This window comes from Silurus aristotelis (assembly GCF_946808225.1).
Source record: "Silurus aristotelis genome assembly, chromosome: 24".
NCBI lineage: Eukaryota > Metazoa > Chordata > Actinopteri > Siluriformes > Siluridae > Silurus > Silurus aristotelis.
In genome coordinates this window covers 4422439-4445190 of record NC_139597.1, presented here as the reverse complement: position 1 = coordinate 4445190, position 22752 = coordinate 4422439, and the positions used below count along the sequence as shown (strand labels likewise).

At 37.9% G+C, this 22752-nt stretch overlaps 1 protein-coding gene across 1 annotated transcript; it reads right to left on the bottom strand.

The window, feature by feature from the left end:
* Window positions 1-17: 17 nt before the first annotated feature.
* Window positions 18-16826, bottom strand: pah (phenylalanine hydroxylase). The gene is made up of 13 exons (XM_083528011.1): window positions 16690-16826; window positions 15592-15699; window positions 11698-11881; window positions 8678-8766; window positions 7160-7227; window positions 5006-5202; window positions 4660-4795; window positions 4480-4549; window positions 4077-4133; window positions 3073-3168; window positions 1753-1886; window positions 1496-1611; window positions 18-910 (listed from the first exon to the last, which is right to left on the bottom strand). The coding sequence occupies exons 1-13, from the start codon at window positions 16729-16731 to the stop codon at window positions 867-869; spliced, it is 1341 nt and encodes a 446-aa protein (XP_083384137.1). The 5' UTR covers window positions 16732-16826; the 3' UTR covers window positions 18-866.
* Window positions 16827-22752: the final 5926 nt, after the last annotated feature.

Sequence of the window (22752 nt, the reverse complement as noted above, 5' to 3'; positions counted from 1 at the left end):
ATGCATTTGGTTACATATTTCTTTTTGCACTTTCTGACCCCCTTATTGTCATCACCTCTTATCCAATCCAATATTGCCATCAGACAAGCATGTTAACAGAGCAGTTGTATGAGATTAAATAAAAAAGCATGCAGAGGAAAAAAAATGATAAAGTAAAATGAAGCTTAGTATACATTCAGATCGTTCTACATTTATACGTCTATATCTATTCATCAAACGCAATATGAGAACAGCCACCGAACATGTAGCCTGTTATTATCACACTGAGATGATAAAATACTATTGTCTGAGCAACGTCGGGTGGTTATTGTGACTGTAAAGGCAATTTACAAGGAAAAATGCACCCGGTTTAAAACATCAGCTTCGAGCAAAATTAAAGCAAAATGAAGTCTACGGGGAAAATGACCTCATTTTTCGGAACTGCATGAAAAAAAAACAAAAAACAGTTTGTTCAACTGAAGTCGCATACTTATTAATATTATAAATAATTAGCTCTGGGCGAGCAATGCAAATAATGCACATAATGACTATATAAAAAAAAGAATATAAATGTAAGCATGCATAGTTCTTCAGAACTGATCAAGAAGATTAAAACACACATTTTTGTATATTTCAGCAGGTAGAGAAATTTACCATCTACAACAATGACTACAAATACTCCAGCCTACAAACTAAAGCTTAAATACTCATAAAAACTTTCTAAAATATAAGATAGTCTACAGGTATTCCTTTATATCATACTTCATACCATGCTTCTTATAATAAATTGGTATCTGTATGAGCGTAATGTAGATGTTAAAACTCGAACAAGTATTTGGCATGAATTCAGTTTAAACGCTCAGATCTTGTCCATGGTTCTAGATGTTTTACTCCATCTTCTGCAAAGCGTTGCATAGGATCCCCATCTCACCTGAAGCAGAAGGGATAAGACCACTGATTAGCTTTTTTATAATTTTTTACAGACGTAAATTCTATTTTTTTCTTTATTTTTATTCTTTTAGATTATTTCTATGCTTAAAAAAATATACATATAACCTATTTTTAATTTATTGGATGTACATCAAACTGTTTATGTTTGTATATGTGGCAAATAAACTTCACATTTACTATGAATTTCATGAAACCTACAAAAGTGTGCTTTTCTTTTTTTTTTTTTTTTTTAGATTTTTTATTTTTAAAGTTATCCTGTTTTAAATACATGTTCTTCATTGGTAAAGTAGGATTCTACATTTTTTATACTCTTTCTTGCAATTCAGTTGGAACTTGATAACTTACTACTATTATTGGTCTCCCAACAGAGTTTTACACTAATGATATCCTTATTCAGTGTCCTAGTGAACCTGCATTAAAATGTACTTATTGATGAATACTTCCAAGCACTTGAAGGAAGTCCTTCTGGAAAATGGCATCTGCCCAATGGCATAAATGTATTTTCTGGAACTCTTTATACATCATTAAGCATAGTATTCCCTAATACAACATGAAAAAAACATACTGCTGATGCTGTCAGCCAGGTTGCGCAGTTTTTTTGTGTTATCTAGAAACTCGATGCTCTGAGTGTAGGCATTGTAGCGCAGAGAGAATGGTCTTGGGATGGTGGCAGCAAATTTCCTATAATAATAATAATAATAATAATAATAATAATAATAATAATAATAATAACAAAAAAAAACCAGTCAGAGAAAATATAAATCAAAATAAGATGTTTTCATCAACAGATTTGGCAAGATCCCTTTATATTTTCACATATACCTGACTTTCTCTTTGCCGTCGTCAAAGCTCTCAGCCACATAATAAACTGGCTGGAATTCAGTGATAGGGTATTTCTGCACGCTGGTCTTTTCTGGCTCGAAGGGCAAGAGTTTTGGTTTGTCGGACAGACAGTACTGCAGGATAGAAATATAATTTCCCAGTTAGACTATATTACAGCAAAGTCTTCTTTCAATTTCTTCTTCTTTTAAACTGTTCACTCTAAACAACACAATAAATCCATAAGAAAGCATTTCTTATAGGAGTTTGTGCCCCGACAATGTGTGTAGAAATTACAAAGAAAAAAAGCACAGAATTCTTTAAATTACACATTTTGCCTAGTTGTATATAACTGTTATTGTGTTGTACAGAGAATGTAAGCATATAAATGTATCAGAAATATTATAATTTTCCTCATATATGTTATATAAATGATTAACAAAAGAGGTATAGCATTACAAAAATAATTATTTTGTGAAACAGATAATACATGTGTGAAAATAATTGAATATAGCAGTATTTTTTTTTACTTAGATCTGTTCAAAAATTAGTATTAAAAGGCACAGAATTATGAAAATCACACTGTTATATGTTTACCATAGCTGTGTATAGTTGTTATTTGTGCTATACAGAGAATTTCAACATATAATCGTATCAGGAATATCAACATTTCCCTCAGATGTGTGAAGAAATTACTAAGAAAAGGTTTATAAAAATCACACTGTATTATGATTAGCATAGCCGTACAGCTGTTACTTGTGTTATAGTGAAAAAGTAAGCTTATAGATTGTAAGCATAGACATTTGTACATTTAGCATAGCTGCATATCGTTGTTATTTCTGAAATTTCTTATGAAAATAAGACTGTAATTATAGATTTTTCGTAGCTGTATATAGCAGCTATGTTTACTATACAATGAATTTTGCCCTTGATCTCAACATACTTCATACTGTGTTGATATATTACTAAGAAAAGGAACAGAATAATGAGAATTAGACTGTAATTATGCTAAGTATAGCTGTACATAGCTGTTATTTTTGTGATACAGGTAATATAAACATAAAAATGTATCAGGAATATCAACATTTTCCTCAGAAGTCTTGATACATTACAACTAAATTAAACAATGATAGAGAAAAGGTTAACCATAAACAATGCCAGTGCTAGGAAACGTTTACACTTAAATTTATTAGCTGCAACACTTTTTTTTTTTGTGACCATAAAATTTCCCCTGCACCTGGAAAAAGGTTTCAAACGAACACTAGTGACCTTTGTGGTCTGGAATGTGAATAATTAATTAAATATCAAGAATAACATTTTTACCTGTAGTTCCCCAAATGATGAGAGCAGACCTGCTCCATAGGCCTTTATGTCATTGCCTTGCTTACAAAGCCCAAATTCTACAGTAAACCAGTAGACCTACAAACACCAAAAAAACACAGTGATCCAATTTTACACTCTTAGAGATCTGAAGTTGAAGAACAAAAAAAACTTTAGCATTAGGGTGACCTGATTTAGCTACAATAACTACGCTAGTAATCTACTTAAAACTAACGTTAGGGTAATGATCAAGGCTTAGTATTCTAGCTAAAAAATGTCTACAAAAGATGGAATCTCAAATTTGACTTTTTTACGTCGCGTTACGTAACATTATGCTACAACGTCTTATGTTACATTACGTTACTTTGTTACTTTACATTACATTATGTTATGTTACTTGACTTTATGTTACGCTACACTACATTACATTTCTTATGTTACATTACATTATGTTGCATTACTTTAGATTAAATTCTGCAGTTACTTACTTTAAATTACATTTTTACATAATCTTACTTTATGTTATGTTTCATTGCATTACGTTTTGCTACTTTACATTACATTACCTTATGTTATTTTAAAATACATTATGCTACATTACATTTTTTATGCTGCATTACATTACGCTATGTTGCATTATGTTACCTTATGTTATGTTGTATTACATTGTGTTGCATTTTCTTATGTAACAAGACATTATGGTATCTTATCTCATGTTATGGTGCATTTCATTACAGTATGTTGTAGTACATTATTTTAAATAACATTATGTTGCAATACATTAGGTTATCCTATGTTATCTTATATTATGTTATCTTATGCTACGTGACGTTTTGTTACATTATGTTATGCTACATTACGTTATGCTGTGTTACATTTCTTTATGTGAGATTACACTACGGTACGCTATTTTACATTATATTATGTTGCATTACATTACATACAGCTATGCTATGTAACATTACATTATGTTACATTAACTTTAACTAGCTATACATAATACACACTGTAGCAAGCTTTTCAATGTACTCATCAGGGGCTCCCAGAGATGCCAGGCCAATTTCCTGTCAAAAACAACAAAAAAAACAATATGTTATTTACTCAGTGCAAGATTTTGCAATCCCCTTTTTAGAGGTGAAAAAAGAAAATGGGCCTTTATTTTACAATGTGTTCATATATTTACATTTTTTTTTATTGAATATCCATGAATTACTCTGTTGTAATTTTTATTAGTATTCTCAAAAACTTTAACCTTGATTTGACTCTTTAAAGCCATATGGGTTCACAAAAATCTCATTAAATATTTAGTTGGTTTTATTCACAAAGTAATGCTATACATGATGTGGCACTCAAATCTATAGAAATATTGCATTTTCTCTATTTATTCATGTAAAAGCAGAAGGCACAAACCTGTGAGAACTGAGCAAAACTGGGGTCTGCAAACAGAGGGACATGTCCCAACAGCTCATGGCAGATGTCTCTAAAATCAAGAATATATATTTATTACCTTTTTTAATTTAGTTGAATTAATTTCAGCTAGTGTAGTGAAGGCATAGTGATTAAGGATATATGTGTGTGTGCTCTACTTACGGCTCAGGTGTGTACATGGGCTTGGATCCATGCCTGATGTACTGAGTGGAATGAAACACACGGAAGGCTAAACCAGCGAGGAAGTCTCGAGAGGACAGCAGTCCTGCCACTGGGCGCAGACGAAATCCAGTGCATGCTGAGAAAAATTTTTAGCTTATCATAATAACAGAAACTAACCAAAACTGCATGGTTTTTCAGTTGACAAACTGCTGTGGTACAATGGGAATAAAACACCCTGCTGTTGATTCATTTGCCATAATACTTTCCCCTAAACGAATCTGAATTCTACAATCATTTTATCTGATTGCCATGGAGGCCTGAATATATATTTGTGTAGAGCTTTTACAATGCAGAAAAATGGAGACATCCTCGAGCTGAGGGATGTTGTCCTCGCGGTAGCCGCAGTACTCCTCCAGCAGTGGGAAGATGCGGTTATGCTCTCGACATGCGTGAGTTGCATACAAGGACTTCAGCTCCCTAAACACAGTTCCCCATGTGGCCTTCTCTTCCTCTGTGTACTCCACATGTGGGATCGGCTGACCGCTGTGGACCAAACGGCGGAAAAACATGAAACTGAGATCACCTCAACAATATACATCTCGTAAACACAAGGAAGTATAATTTATAGGAAGTTTTTAATGTCGTCTTTGGTTGAATTGAAAAATATACCCTAAAGTAGTGGTCCCCAACCTTTTTTGTGCCACGGACCGGATTAATGTCAGACAATATTTTCACGGACTTGTTTAATGTCAGACAATATTTTCACGGACCAGCCTTCAAGGTGTGGTGGATAAATACAACAAAATAAAATGATACGACCGGCATAAACTGGTATTTTCTAAATATAATAATAAACGTAAATCCACTGTGTTGTATTTTGTTCCTTTTGCTCGCTTGGGGGTTTGAATTTAGAGGTAATTTATTATGTGTTAGCGGCCGGAGCCCCTTTAAGAAGGTAGCGGATGTAGGTAAGACATGTGACTGAGGCATCATGACATGCATCAAGAGTGAGGCATAGACAGATGTGGTGGAGAGAATCTGGTAATTTTCCAAAATAAAATTTTTTTAAAATCAGATAATAAAAATAATGTAAGTTATGTATTCTTTCTGTGCGATTGACCCATGGACCAGTGCCAGTCTGTGGCCCGGGGGTTGGGGACCACTGCCCTAAAGGAACCTTTAAAAATTCTATGGAGAAACCCCCAACAGAAGGTCTCCTTATCAGACAGGACTACAATGGCTTAAGACTGCAGTTTGCATGAACAGTTTTGCATTTTGGCATCTATCACTGAACAGAACACCTCAACAAGGATGGAACTGTGATGAATGGACATTCTGTGCCACAAAGATGTTTGACTCCTCTCAAAATGTCTTTAATTTTAAACTTTAAATTAAAGAAACAAAAGTATAGGCCTTAAAAAAAATGTCCATCGTAAAATTGAATTGAATTATTTTTATTTTTTTTTATTTTTTTTTGCTTTAACAAAGAAACTAGTATTGATGAAAATTAAAAAGATAAACATTCTTGGAAAAAGGATACAGATCACAATAGAAAACTAAAGTTTCTTTATAGAGCCCTGCTAGGTAAGGTATTTTAGGTCAGAAATTGACACGATTGTAGAAATAAACCTTCCAGAGGGAACTGATGGAGTCCTTGGTAGGACAGTAAAATAGTGCTTTTTCGACTAGAAAGTGTTAAAAAGCTAGACCTTCTATAAGGAGACATTAAAGGTGTTTTCATCATCTTTTGTTGAACCCTAAAACTGAGGCTTTCAGAACTGAGAGGTCTCATTACTGAAACTATTAAAGGTTGTAATTTAAACTGTACAACAGATCTTTAATAACTTGTGCTATAACTTTTAGTTTTTTTGGTGGTTTTGCCTCTTGATTTTGGTGGATCTGCCAAAGGTTTATTCCATAAAGACAAAAAAAATTAATAATGAATAATATGAACCCTGTAGAAGAAGCTTTTCCTTAATATCTTAATGGTTCATCTGAAGAAACCTTTAAATGTTCTTAATAGATCTGTGCAACAAGACTTTTCCTATCGGACAGAGTTTGAGGCAGAACTGCTTTAGGATGCAAAATGCTGAGAAGAAACTATTAAGAGATGATATTTTCTGGGTTTAGAAAGGAGTTAGTTGGCTCATGGTCAGCACAGTGTGTGTTTGTGTGTGTGTGTGTGTGTGTGTGTGTGTGTGTTCTGTGTAAATGCATGTTTCCATAGTGGGCGTTTCATTGCGCACTCCTGGCCTTTGTAGTGCTCATGTGAATAATGCAGCTCTATTATGAGGACAAAGCGGCATGCGCACCGGCACCCTGTAATTTCCCCCCTTTTGTTGGTCAGGGGTAATTTTCCGTAAAAGGCACACAAAAACACACTCAGGGGAAGAGCCGGAGCTGGGGAGGATCTCCGTGGCCCTATGCTTATGTGGGAGAAAGAGAGAACAAGAGAAAGAGAAAAGCTTCTAGAGACTAGAGAGAAGTTATCAATAATTACTGTCGGTAGTTGTAGGCGATGTCCGCGAAATCCTTTCGTCTGACTCGATAGTCCTTGTCTGTAAATCCCTGCAACAAATAACACCAAGCAACAGTCTAAGAGCCTTGAAGCTTACAATTGCTTTAGGTTGGTGCATATATATGCATTTATATATATATATTGTTGGGTATAATGTTATCGGTGCTGGGTTCAGCTTTGGAGCAGCGAAAAGCGTATTCAAATGAAGCCTTTGTAGAGTGTTTGCTGCTCATGATGAATGCATTTGGGTTTAATGGTGACTGGAAAGGGTGCAATTATTTATAATTACAGGGGCTCAATTAAAGTGATGACATCAATTTGAGGCTGTTTCCATTAGAATAGAGAATGAAGGACAGATCGTCATCGGTGTTAGTGTCCTTTAGCAACCCTTGTGAACTACGCATCCCTCAAAAACACCCACGTCACACACACACACACACACACACACACACACACACACACACACACACACACACACACACACACACACACACACACACACACACACACACACACACACACACACACTATATGGACAAACATATTGGGACACCTGAATTTTCCAGCTATATGTGATTCTTCTTTAAACCAATAGCACAAAGTCTGAAGAACACAATTTATAGAATGTATCTGGATGCAGTAGCGTAAAATTTTTTTTTACTTAAGCTAAACTAGGAGACCCAAAACTGTGCACAAAGCCAGTTACATGAGGATATGGTTTAGATGGGTTGGAATGAAAGATCTCCTGTTATAAAGCTCTGAACTCCACCTTATTGAACTCTATCCTCACCACACCTACATCAGCACCTGACTTTACAGACCCCCTTGTGGCTGAATGAGCACAAATCTCCATAAGCAAATTCCAAAATCTACTGGAGCATCTTCCCAGAAGAGTGGAGGTTATTATAACAGCAAATTGGGATTCAATATGAAATGGGATATTCGAAAAGCACAAAGCAATCTTGTAATCAGATGTCCACAAACACACATTATGTTAAGACACAGTCAAGTCTTTTAGTTCCATCTTTAAAAGTCTTTTTCTTTCAAAATTCTTATAGGTATTTTAACAGACTATAAAAAAGTACGTTAAAATAATAATAATAATAGCTTATAATTAATCATTATAATTAACATGCCATTTATACAAGTGAAAAAATTTTTTGTTGCTCTCTCTCTCTCTCTCTCTCTAAAAATAAACAGATTTATTTTTGCTAGTTCCCAGGTTATTTCCCACAACTTTCAATCAGCAAGAAATCGAGAGGGGTGAAAACTTTAGCAACTGGAACACTGCAGTTTTTTTTTTATTATTTTAAAACTGTGTTTCTATAAACTGCTTTCAGAGTCACACACACACACACACACACACACACACACACACACACACACACACACACACACACACACACACACACACACACACACACACACACACACACACACACACACACACACACACACACACACACACACACACACACACACACACACACTGTGCCTTACAGGGTGATCAGCATCCAGCTCAGATCCGTAGCTCAGAATCTGGTTGGCGAATCGGTCCAGGTCCTGCAGGGTGGTGGGGAACCAGGGCACTGCGGACACCATGAGAAATGAGGATTAACTACTGTTCTTCCCCCTTTTTCTTTCTTTCTTTCTTTCTTTCTTTCTTTCTTTCTTTCTTTCTTTCTTTCTTTCTTTCTTTCTTTCTTTCTTTCTTTCTTTCTTTCTTTCTTTCTTTCTTTCTTTCTTTTATTCTCAGTACAGCATTATGTATGCTGTAAATACACACACACACAGTATATAACCAATCCGGACACTCATATATGTATGTATATATATATATATATATATATATATATATATATATATATATATATATATATATATATATATATATATATATATATATATATATATATATACAGTGAGGAAAATAAGTATTTGAACACCCTGCTATTTTGCAAGTTCTCCCACTTAGAAATCATTGAGGGGTCTGAAATTGTCATTGTAGGTGCATGTCCACTTTAGAGACATAATCTAAAAAAAAAAAAATCCAGGAATCACAATAAATGATTTTTTAACTATTTATTTTTTATGATACAGCTGCAAATAAGTATTTGAACACCTGAGAAAGTCAATGTTAATATTTGGTACAGGAGCCTTTGTTTGCAATTACAGAGGTCAAACGTTTCCTGTAGTTTTTCACCGGGTTTGCACACACTGCAGGAGGGATTTTGGCCCATTCCTCCACACAGATCTTCTCTAGATCAGTCAGGTTTCTGGCCTGTCGCTGAGAAACACAGAGTTTGAGCTCCTCCAAAGATTCTCTATTGGGTTTAGGTCTGGAGACTGGCTAGGCCACGCCAGAACCTTGATATGCTTCTTACAGAGCCACTCCTTGGAAACCTTGGAAACGGTCTTTTCAGGTCATTGACCAGCTCCTCCCATGTAGTTCTGGGCTGATTTCTCACCTTCCTTAGGATCATTGAGACCCCACGAGGTGAGATCTTGCATGGAGCCCCAGTCCGAGGGAAATCGACAGTCATGTTTAGCTTCTTCCATTTTCTAATGATTGCTCCAACAGTGGACCTTTTTTTACCAAGCTGTTTGGCAATTTCCCTGTAGCCCTTTCCAGCCTGACAATTTCAGACCCCTCCATGATTTCAAAGTGGGAGAATTTGCAAAATAGCAGGGTGTTCAAATACTTATTTTCCTCACTGTGGATATAGATATATATTTGGTATACATATATACAATCCGGTGACGCCAATAAAGGGGAGAGATACACCAGCCTCTATGAGAGCGACCCCAAGCAGAGAGGAGCGGAAGGGTCGCCCAACGGTGCTTAGGCGTGCGCTGGAGAAAGACGTGCTGGCCGGCAAGGAAACTCAGGCATTAAGGACAGAAAGCGTGCTGATCCACAAATGGGCATCAAGATAGAAAGGCGTCCAGTGTGTGGGTGAGCCCCGGCGTGAGTACCGGAAAAGAAAGCACTGGAGTGAAAACTTCTTCTTTTTTCCGCTGCTCCTATTGGTGGCTTCATCCTCAGCATTCTCCACCTGATATACCCCATGTCCCTCGTCTGCACATGTCCAAACAATCTCAATCGGGCCTCTCTCACTTTGTCCACAAAACGTCCTACATGCGCTGCCACTTTAATAAACTCGTTCTAATCCTGTTCATCCTTAATGACTGCCAATGAAAATCTCAACTTCTTCAGCTCTGCTACCTCCAGCTTCACCTCCTGTCTTTTACTCAATGCCACTGTCTCTAAACCATACCACATCTCAGGTCTCACCACAGTCCTATAAACTTTCCCTTTTGCAGATACCCTTCTATCACAAATCACTCCTGCTATCACTCTTCTCCACCCACTCCACCCTGCCTGCACTCTTTTCCCTTCTCTAACACACTCTCTATTACTTTGCACTCTTGACCCCAGGTACTTAAACTCCTCCTTCTAAACCTCTTTTCCCTGCAACCGCACCGCATACCTCCACTGCCCTCCCTCTCATTCACACACCTGTACTCTGTCTTACTCATACTGACTTTCATTCCCCTTCTCTCCAGGCTCTTCTCAACCTGCTCCCTATTCTTGCTAGAAATCACAATAGCATCCGCAAACATCATAGTCCATGGAGACTCCTGTCTGACCTCGTCCATCAACCTGTCCATCACCACTGCAAACAGGAAAGGGCTCAGAGACGATCCTTGATACAGTCTAACCTCCACCTTGAACCAGTCTGTCGTTCCTACTGCACACTTCACTGCTGTCACACTGTCCTCATACATGTCCTACACCACCCTCACATACTTCTCTCTCAGCACCCTGTCTTTCTCCAAATCAACAAACACACAATGCAACTCCTTCTAACCTTCTCTGTATTTCTCCATCAACATCCTCAAAGTAAATATTGCATCACAGATGGTCACCTCTGCTCTCAGCCTGGCTTCCACTACTCTTTCCTATAACTTCATGGTGTGACTGATCAACTTTATTCCCCTGTAGTTACTGCAGCTCTGAATATCTCTCTTATTCTTAAAGATCGGTACCAGAACACTCCTACTCCATTCCTCAGGGATCCTCTCACCTGCCAAAATCCTGTTAAACAATCTGGTTAAAAACTCCACTGCATCTCTCGTAAACATCTCCATGCTTCTACCGGTATGCCTTCTGGTCCTACCGACTTTCCACTCTTCATCCTCTTAATCGGTGCTCTCACTTCCTTCTTACTAATCCTATCCACTTCCTGTTTCACCATCTCAACATCATCCAACCTTCTCTCTCTCTCTCTCTCTCTCTCTCTCTCTCTCTCTCTCTCTCTCTCTCTCTCTCTCTCTCTCTCTCTCTCATTTTCCTCATTCATCAGCTGCTTAAAATACTCCCTCCATCTTCTCAACACACTTTCCTCACTCGTCAACACACTTTCATCTGCATATAAGTGCAGAAGTTTGGGCCCCACATATTTTACTGCTACATATGCTAACATGTTGAGATGTATGTGAAAAAAGGCCGATCTCACATGTGTCTTTGAATTTGTTGCGTGACAGCTCCAGAACTTGGCCGCTGATTTGAGTGCGCAGTTTGTCGATGACTTCCTCCAGGGCTTGGGAGCACGACGTGTCCACACTTATGAAGAACTCGTACTCATCCTTATTCGTTGGTGAAGGACGTGACTCAATGTGCATCAGGTTGATTCCCTTTTCCTGTTGAATGCATTCAAATGTAGAATCATATCATTCATTCATTTATTAGACTTGCTAGGTTGTTTAGATATCACACATTGGCATGTAGAAAGTTATGATTTCCTGAATAGGAATTTTATATTGTGTATTCATATTTGTAATATTCTAGGTACATACCGCTCTCTTTACAACAAATACATTGATCAAATCAAAGTTAATTTTCCCAGCAATTAATACATGGAACATGGTATATATAAAGTATAATTTGCACAACATATTTTAAAAACTGATTATTCAAATAAAATTCTGTCTGTCATAGTTTCTCACTTTTGAGCATTTTGTTTTCTTTTTTATGCGGTCTTCAGTCTGAGTTTATGGCCTGAAAATGATCCTTTTGAATCTAGTATTTATAATGCATTAAAACATGTTATGTAATCATTTTAGAAAGCCATGACCGCTCACACATAATCAACCGTTTATAGTAGAGTTTGTATTAGTGCAGTTATAAATCAGTATAAGTGCTTATATGTAGTATTTTGTATTCTGCAATAAAAAAAGTTTCTTTCGGCTTCTTCCATTAGGGGTCGCCACAGCGGATCATCCGCATGTTTGATTTGGCACATGTTTTTACGCTGAATGCCCTTCCTAACACAACCCTCCCCATTTATCCGGGCTTGGGACCGGCACTAACAGTGCACTAGCTTGTGAAACTCTAATGGCTGGGGTCGGTTTCCTGACTGGGGATCGAACCCGGGCCCCAGCGGTGAGAGCGCCGCATCCTAACCACTAGACCACAAGGGAACTTATAAAGTGTTAGTATAGAGTTATATTACTTTTATAAATATAATATAACAGAGCATGGGTCATACTATATTTCAGTATTACACTAGAACACATTATGTAAACTGATATTTTCCGCTCACATACACGTCATAAACTTTATAGACAAATGTTTTTGAACATTCCATTCCACATTTAGTCCCATTTACTGTTCTAATAACCTACGCTGTTCTTGAAAGGTGTTCCATTAGATTTTAAAATGTGGAGAATTGCGTTTGTAGAATCTGGTGGTTATAACGCATTATACCAATGTACATAACGTAAACGCTCCAGCAAGCCATGACTGCTTATATATAGTCATAAATCTGTATAAATGATTATAATAAATCTGAATAAACAGTCATATGTAGTCACAAATGTATTAGTGAAATATGCAATGTAAAATATTCTTATAAGTACAAACAGTGAATAATATGATATTATATATTAACGACACTGTTCTTAGAAGCAGCTGTTATAAGACATTATACTGCATGTCCTTACATTATGTAGTCTTTATTAAGTGTTATAACACCTATAGTATACCTATAATCATGCAAAATAGATACAAAGACTTGCAATACACAATGCAATGTCAAAAATGGCAGTTATAGGATGATAATGACATTTTTGCGATATATTTTGCACTATTATTGGGGTTTACACACAGGTTGTTGGACACTAGAGGGAGCTGTGAAGTAGTATGTGAGGCGTGCATAACATGAGCCATGTTTCTTTTTCACACCAGAACAATTTATGATTTGATGTTTGCATAAAGGTTTGCATGGTATTGTTCATTTTCTGTGACTATTTGAAAAGGATTAAAGCATTGGTTTATATACTAGGTTGGCACCTAAAAACCTTTTAAAGCAGATGTGTGTTTGTAATTAGGATTTTTTTATTATCTTGAAGGGAACGAACTGCACTACTCCCTGATTGGTTCGCACCGGAGGTGGACCAAAATGCACCACAGGATCCTAATGATCTCTTTCCTCATCTGGAAGCAGTTGGATCCATATGGATTGTGCATTCCTTTACACAACAGCAACAAAAACAGCTTCATCAATATACAGTCCGGAAACTCATGTTATATTCGATTCGGTTTCAAAAACCCAAAATAGATTTAGTGAGATTATTCTCATGTCACAGCATCCAGATGGCATCCTAATGTACTGTGGATAATAAGGTACTAATGCAAAGAAAAACAGCACACAATTATATTTCTGCAGTTTACAACAGTTCCAAAAACACACTGAAAAATCATCCACATCAACGAAATTGTCCTTTCTACTTGCATAAACAGCCGAACATACACATCTACCTGACATCCTCTAAAAACCTACAGTACCCGTGGACTGTCTTGGGATGATTTTGTCCTAAGAGAACATATTCAGCATCTTTACAGCCTGCAGTTTCTTTCTTTTTTTTTTGCCGAAAACCTGTTGTGCAGAACAAAACGTCCTCTAAAAAAAGTTTTTATGGGAAAAGCCAACTCATGCTAAAGGTGGGGGTGAAAGAGAGGTGGGAGTATTCAAGGGTAGATGTTAGAGATGGAGCAAAGCCAAGAGAGGCTCATATCAGTTTTAGAGGTGGAGTAGGGGGTGGATCATGTTTCGGGAGATCTCATAGGTTTACAATAAGCCTTTCATGTTTACTACCACTTCGTCAGAAACAACTACGTGTTGTCTTTCTACAACTCAACATTAAGTCAGGAAAGCACAGATGATATGCCGGATGGGTGTTAAATAAATTAAAGAAAAACATCGATCAAACGGCATCGATTTAACCTTGAGACAGAATTGTATTTGGAATGTTGTCAAGTATAAAGTATAGGAGTGTTGACCAGGAATTATAGGAACAGACTAAGTGTGTGTGTGTGTGTGTGTGTGTGTGTGTGTGTCTGTGTGTCTGTGTGTGCGTTCATGCTTATGTTTGCAAAGGACATCAGTCACACAGGTCACAGCATACCATAAGGATCTTTGAGGTTAACAAACAGCATGTTTACATATACTTTGAGTCAAATTGAACTTTTTCCTGATTTTTATCTCTTTTTCCAGAGGTCTATGTCGCCTTTCATGGTCACTCAAAGACACAGGCTTTTTGATTAACTCATAAATATTACATGTGATATTGTAAACCATAGTGCTGTTGATTTCTGGATTCCAATTGGTCAGAAGGTTGATTAAGTTTTGTGTTCTCTAATATGCATAATTGTTTCTATCATTCAGAAAGGAAGATGTTTAGTTAGTCATGGTGAGGACACAACTGTTTATAGCTGCTATAGTGGAAGTGATAGCAGTTCCATAAACTCTTTTTGCTATTTTTATTACTTTATTTATGAAAATATTGGTCTTTAATTCATGTATAATATGTACAGTATTTATTATTATTTGGACAATTTATCACTATCACTGTGTACTGGTTTCTGCATACCAGTGCACATGGTCAGTATATAAAGTCCTGTGTATAAGTCACGTTTTTGTTTTCTTGTTTTAGTTTCTGTTGTTTTTTATGTAGCATCTTGGTCCTTGAGGAATGTTATTTCATACGCTGTGTACTGTATTGAGTACAGTGTACTGTAAATGGCTGAAATGGTAATAAAGCCACAACTTGAAACACATCAATCAAACCAAACAAACCAGAAAAAAATCTCACCTGAAATATATTTGAAGTGTAGCTTCTGACTGTGATGCAACTAAAGTCTAAATATTTGTTTATTATGTAAGACCTGATCACTGAATGTGGCAAATTTCATCCCATTTCTGATGTTCCGTAAAAGGTCTTGTGCAGTTGACCTCGAATTTTCTCAGTAAGAGCATTTCTTCGTAAACAAACCCACTCACAAAGATTGCAATACTTTCCTGCTTTCGACTAAAGATCAGTAGATCCATGTGAGAAAATCAGACACTCACCTCGAACAGCCTGAGGGTTTGGACCAGCGCTCCCATTCTCTCTTTCAGAGAGAAGATACATGACACCACGCCCGCCTTGTTAATTTGCTCTTCAAGGTACATCGACCCCTGCGGAGAACCAGAGAACCAGAGTTACTCAAAAGTAAAATGTGCAAAAGCAGAAAGAGTATCAGTGTGTATTTGACAGCACAGAATGAGGGTAACCACAGGCAGGTTGTGTTGTGTGTCTGTGGGAATAGATGTGTGAGTGAGTGAGTGAGTGAGTGAGTGAGTGAGTGATAGATAGATAGATAGATAGATAGATAGATAGATAGATAGATAGATAGATAGATAGATATTAATTCTTTCTTTTAATTTTTTTTCTCTTTTCTTCTAATTATTATGATTATTATATTAAATAAAAGAATAAATAGACAGATAGATAGAAATAGATACATAAATAAGACATTATTGAAAATGTAATAAATAAATGAAAAAATAAATAAATACAAAATGATTAGTTCTTTTTTCCTTTTTATAAATTCTTCCTATTAATAATTAAAAGAATAGATAGATAGATAGATAGATAGATAGATAGATAGATAGATAGATAGATAGATAGATAGATAGATAGATAGATAGATAGATAGATAGATATTTTTTAAAAATCCTTTTACATTTTTGGACAGTGTACATTTAAATTGTGTTCAGCGTAAAGCATAATATATATATATATATATGATAATATACAAATGTCCAGAATCCTGCTGACTCACTCAGCTCAGGCACTAACACACACACACACACACACACACACACACACACACACACACACACACACACACACACACACACACACACACACACACACACATACATACATACATACATACATATATATATATATATATATATATATATATATATATAAAACAACAGATTAATAATTATATTGCAAATCATTTTTTTTATTGACTGCTTCATAATAAATATCAGTTTTATGTATCAGTCTCATATATCATATAAATCTCATATATACACTTGTTTATAGCTTACAGCTGTTTTTCCATGTGCATATTTCTTTATTTAAAACTAAATGGATTTGATGTAAAAGCTCACCTGCTTGAACCGGTCTACATTCAGCCTCTTGTACACGTCCATCTTCTCTCTTAGTCTTCACTTGATCTGTTTCAGGGGCGTTTTCTCAGCAACTATTTGTAACTTTGGCCAACTTTAGGCGTTTTTTTAAAAATATGACACGTGACACTACGTCTCTTCTTAAGCCAAACCAACCCCACCTCACTCCAAACCAGCAGCATTACTGTCACGTGACGTGTGTTAGACTTGACTTGGAAGTGTTTTAGGGGTGAAATATAACTTAATCTGTGCCTCTTAGCGCTTATACACCTGATCTACTGTAGCTATTATAGAGTAAGTTTCCATTTCTTGGTTTATTCCATGAAACAGATGATAGAAGTGGAAGGTGCTTTTGCAAATTGGTATTAGGTTGAATGACCACCAGGTGGCGACAGAACAACAGAAATGATAGTTACAAGACGACTGTTTTCAACGGGGCATTACATACAGCATACATTGAGTACACACATACATCTTGGTGTGTGTGTGTGTGTGTGTTAGTGTGAGTGTGGTTGAAGGCTAATATTAAATCAGAAGTGGCCATAGGCCATCTAAGGAACAGAGTGTAATTCCATGCCATGCAAACCAATAAAAAACTGTGTAATACATATACATTAAGAGGAATGTAGATGTAGAGGTGCTGTACAAACAAATCCAAAGTCTAGCCCAAGGTGTTGTCCTAGTTGAGGGGCAAAATGGCCTGTAGGACAAAACTCCTCCCTAAGAGTCAGAGAGCAACAGTGGCTAAAAGCTTAGAGAATGCATTCTGCTGGACTGTTTTTGTAGGGTGGAAAGAAAACCAGAGAACCTTAACAAAATCTGCTTGGACTATCTATGAGAAACTATACTCTGAGAGTATTATGGGGTCAGGATTAAACGTGGAACTGTTAGGCCGATCTAGGTTCAGATCACGTGAAATATAAAGAAATCTTTTTTTAGTAAACCAGATGTGTTAGTTTCGAGCCTTTATTTGTTATGTAAATTATAAAATCATTAGGATTTCTTAGCTAACCCAGCCATTAGGGGGGCACAAGCCAGTGTACTCTTAGTGCCGGTCCCAAGCCCGGGTAAATGGGGAGGGTTGCGTTAGGAAGGGCATCCAGCGTAAAACATGTGAAGTAAAGAAAAGAGTGCAGGCAGGGTGGAGTGGGTGGAGAAGAGTGACAGGAGTGATTTGTGATAGAAGAGTATCTGCAAGAATGAAAGGGAAAGTTTATAGGACTGTGGTGAGACCTGCGATGTTGTATGGATTAGAGACAGTGGCATTGAGTAAAAGACAGGAGGTGGAGCTGGAGGTAGCAGAGCTGAAGATGTTGAGGTTTTCGTTGGGAGTGACGAAGATGGACAAGATTAGAAATGAGTTTATTGGAGGGACAGCACATGTAGGATGTTTTGGTGACAAGGTGAGGGAGGCGAGATTGAGATGGTTTGGACATGTGCAGAGAAGGGACATGAATTATATTGGTAGAAAAATGCTGAAGATGGAGCCACCAGGTAGGAGGAAAAGAGGAAGGCCAAGGAGGAGGTTCATGGATGTGGTGAGGGAAGACATGCAGGTAGTTGGTGTAAAAGAGGCAGATATAGAGGACAGGGTGGTATGGAGACGGATGATCCGCTGTGGCGACCCCTAATGGGAGCAGCCGAAAGAAGAAGAAGAAGATTAGGATTTCTTAGCTCATGTACGTGATCTCAGCCTGGTGTTCCCCATAATGACCACTAGATGTCAGTGTACGCTGTTTTATTCTAAAGCTCAACTTGAATGAGAATTGCCACAGCATCCTGTACATTAATCTCTAATGATTTATGTGGGTAATTAGTTTTTGTTGTTCATGTAACCTTGTAAAGGTTACATGACTGCAAAAAAAAAAAAAAAAGGAATTAGCTAGGAATTGTTTAAATCTATATCACAGTTGATGAAAGAAATGCAAGTTTTCCCCACCTCTGAAAAGAATACATAATGTTGAGATCCAATCCAATAAAAAAAAGTAACTGTTGAACACCAGAATTCCCCGAAAAGATCCAAAAATCAACCAGACCCAAGTCGTATTACGAGTTCCACCTCAACTGACATATTTTTGGCCACCTGGCTCGAAAGGTTTCCGCTGCCAAGAGCGAACACGCATTGCGCATGCGCAATGAAGGGGGGGGGGGGGGGGTTCCAACGTTTCGGGGAAATTACTCAGCATCTCCGGTATCTAGAGTACTGATGATGATGATGATGATGATGATGATGATGATGATGATGAAAAAACCCACTCTATTGGAGAGCTTTAAAAGAACAATAAAGTGTCTTAATGGCATAATGCATTGGTTCACAAGAGCTGCTCGTATCACACCAGATTCGACTTATCAGCTAATGAGCAGGTCTGAAGTGTGTGTGTTAAAGTGTACAGGGGGACAAACTCAAATGTGCAGGACAGGAGGACCAGGAATGGGAATCTGGTTCCTTTGAGTAGACACTGGAGAATTTAACATGCATGTTTAGCTCGTGGGGCTGGTTCCTTAGATGCTCTTTCTACTTTATGCACACGTGTCTGCGCTCACATCAGTGTTAACATCAGTGTTTTCACGTTAAAGGTACAGCACCACAGTGCACGCGCTATCTGCGCCACGCATCAGGGTTGTGTCTGCGCAGCTTCGTTTAACGCCCAGATTCACGCCAAAGCTCGGTGGACGTGGATGAGTGCGCGTTTAAAGAACAACCCTGGACCTTTCTGAATCGTGATCATTAAGGGGATTTTGTTTCTAACGTAGCTTCACGAAGCCGAGATTCAGACACCGATAAGCAGTTTCTGCAGAAAAACTGTGTGTTTGTGTGAGAGAGAAACATGAATCATGTGCAAAATATTGACACGCGACCATCATACCAGATGTGGTTCTTCTACCAAAGTTTGAAGCGCACAATTATATAGAAAGGTTTTGCCTTCTTTAAAGTCCAAAACAGTGTTGCAGCAATTAGTGTATACCAGGAGCTCCATGCCAATGTCCTGCCAGAACCCTGACATCAACCACACTGAACACCTTTGGCACCTTTTCCAACCCCCGGACCTTCTCACTCTCCAAAATGTAGTGGAAAGCCTTCACAGAAGAATGGAGCTCAGTATAGAGTGAATAAATCTGGATTCAAATGTTCAGATAACACGTGAGAGTGTGATGGAGGAGTGTACACATACTTTTGGTCTTACAATATACAGTAGGTTTAGAGTTTTACATTAACCACCTTGATTCTGGTTCCTTTTCTGGATGTAGACACTGGAGAAGTTAACATGCATGTTTAGCTCATTGGGCTGGTTCCTCAGATGTTTTGTTCAAAAAGAAATGAGATTTTTTTTTTCATTATAATATTAAGAATAAAATTACGAAGATCTCAGATTTTCAGACTCAGACTTCCGATTTCCGAAACATGAGTTCCGAGAGACCACTGTACCTCATTTTTTATAAAATTTTTTTTTTTTTTACAAAGAAAGGAAACATATAAATGATTTTCCCATCGTGATATCATGAGGTGTGCTCCTGCTCAGAGACTTCAGTCGAATGTTTGTTGGGTTTAAGATGTTGGTTTTAACTCTGTCAATACAAGAACAACATATAACATTACCAGGATAGCCTTCTTTCACCTAAGAAATAAACAGATCTAGAAAACACTGTGTGACCACATCACCACACCAGTCTACACTGGTTTCCCATTAAATCTCGCATTGATTATAAAATCCTAATACTAACACATAAAGACTTAACAGTCTCGCTATCTGAGTGAACTTCAATACTACTATGAATCCCCACGCCTACTTAGATCAAAAGGTGCAGGCTATTTGTTGGTACCTTAAATATTGAAGACAACAGCAGGGGGCAGATCTTTCTCTTACAAAGCCCAACAGCCCAACATGGAACAGCCTTATAATGAGTGTTCAGGAACCAGACACAGTCTCAGTGTTGAAGTGGAGGCTAAAAACATTTATTTGGTCAAGCTTTTTATTTGTAGGTTTTATCTTAGTTGAAGGAGCAGATCTGGTGGGATCATGGATGTAGAATATTCAGTGAACTGGGATATTTGTAAGCTGTCGTCCCCTCACTCTCACACGTTCACTCAGGTTTGTTGACGGTGGTGTGGTGGGCCGCCACTTATCCCAGAGATCCCACATGTCTGTCATTTTAGGTATAAAAAAGGACAAAGTCTTGTAGGAGTCCCCAAGTGTCTTTTACTTTTATACAACAATAAGGATACTTAATAATCCATATATTCTTCTCCCTGTCAAACCTCTTCCTCTCTCTCTCTCTCTCTCTCTCTCTCTCTCTCTCTCTCTCTCTCTCTCTCTCTCTCTCTCTAGTTAAACCAACACGTTCTCACTCCCAACTCATCACATATGGACGTTTGGTCAGGATCCCTTGGAGTCACATTTTGACGCACTGGGTACCCCTTTAGCGTAATTTTTCAACGTCCAGTGTTTCCCACAGACATCTGTAGATCCAACACATTGAACATGCTCCTGAGGTACCAGTGGCCAGCGTTCCTGCGCCTATTCTTTACTTAATTATCTGCCTGCTTCATCCTGGCCTGCCTCTGCATGAAGTTCTCTTCAATTGAAGGCCAATCTGTGCAGCTGGAGATGGTTTCACATCAACGGTCTGGGTATCCATGAAATTATTGAGCAACACAGGAGCTTTAAGGATGGATTTGGACTGTATTTAATGTCAGCAGTCTGCTACAATGACTCAGGACTACAGGTTGCATTTGATCACATCACCGCACACCTCAACATCGATTAGCTGTAATTCGGTGCAACCCAGATGAGGATGGGTTCCATTTTTCTCTCAAGGTTTCTTCCTAATGCCACCTCAGGGAGTTTTTACTTGCCACAACATAACAATCTTATTTATTCTTCATTAACGCATTATCAATGTAAAGCTGCTTTGAGACAGAGTGCATTGTCAAAAGCGCTATACAAATAAAAATGAACTGAATTAAATAGAATTGAACAACGTGTTTCAAACCTGGAATTGTATCAACACTGAGAACTTCTGAGAAAAGAGTCATAAAGAGCATGCGTAATAAAATCTGGTGTGGAAGAAAAAAAAAAAACAGAGTTATTTGGTACTGTGTGCCCGAATGCCATATAAATTATTGGAGCAGGCTATGAGTGGAAGCGTGGATAGAGGGATGGCGGGGGAGGACTGAGTGAGGGGGGGTTTATGGGGGTAGGGCCAGGAGGGAGGCACCGGCGGCCGCGCGCTCCGAAGAAAAGCCTTCACAAAGCGCTAATTGGAGCCTGTGAGCGTCCTGACAGAGCATAGGAGATAGGTTTCAGAGAACAGAACCGTGGCTCAGGAGAGAGAGAGGGGGAGGCTTTGTGGGGGAGAAAGTGAATAGAACCCACGCTTCTTTTCTCAACTCTCTTGCTGCGCGAAAAAAAAATTGAGGAGAAGGGGGAGAAGAGAGAGAGAGAGAGAGAGAGAGAGAGAGAGAGAGAGAGAGAGAGAGAAAGAGAGAGAGAGAGAGAGAGAGAGAGAGAGTGAAAAGAAAAGAAAAAGTTGTAGGGGGCTGGGTGCTTGAATGCTGGCCTGATCTTGAATGCCACAGCCAAGTAAGAAAAATTACACAATTTCTTGAACACCCCCCCCCCCCCCCAACACACACACACACACACACACACACACACACACACACACACACACACACACACACACACACACACACACACACACACACACGCTTACATGCGCAATTATTCAGAGCTTTTTGCTGTTGAGAGTCGCTTGGTCCAGTTCAGTCAATCAATAGTAATAATTTAACAAAAAAGTTCAATTATTCCGCTGTGTAAAAAAAAAAAAAAAAGAAAGAAAGAAAGAAAGAAAAAGGAAGAGTGTCGCGTCTACAGTAACACAAATGGCGTGTATCCAATCACACACACAAAAGCGCACTCAATGCATCAACTACTCCAGCTCTCTACCTCTTCATCTCTCCACCTCTCATCTCTTTATCTGTTCACCTTTTCATCTCTCCAACTCTCCACCTCTCCAATTCCCCACCTCTCCATCTGTCCACCT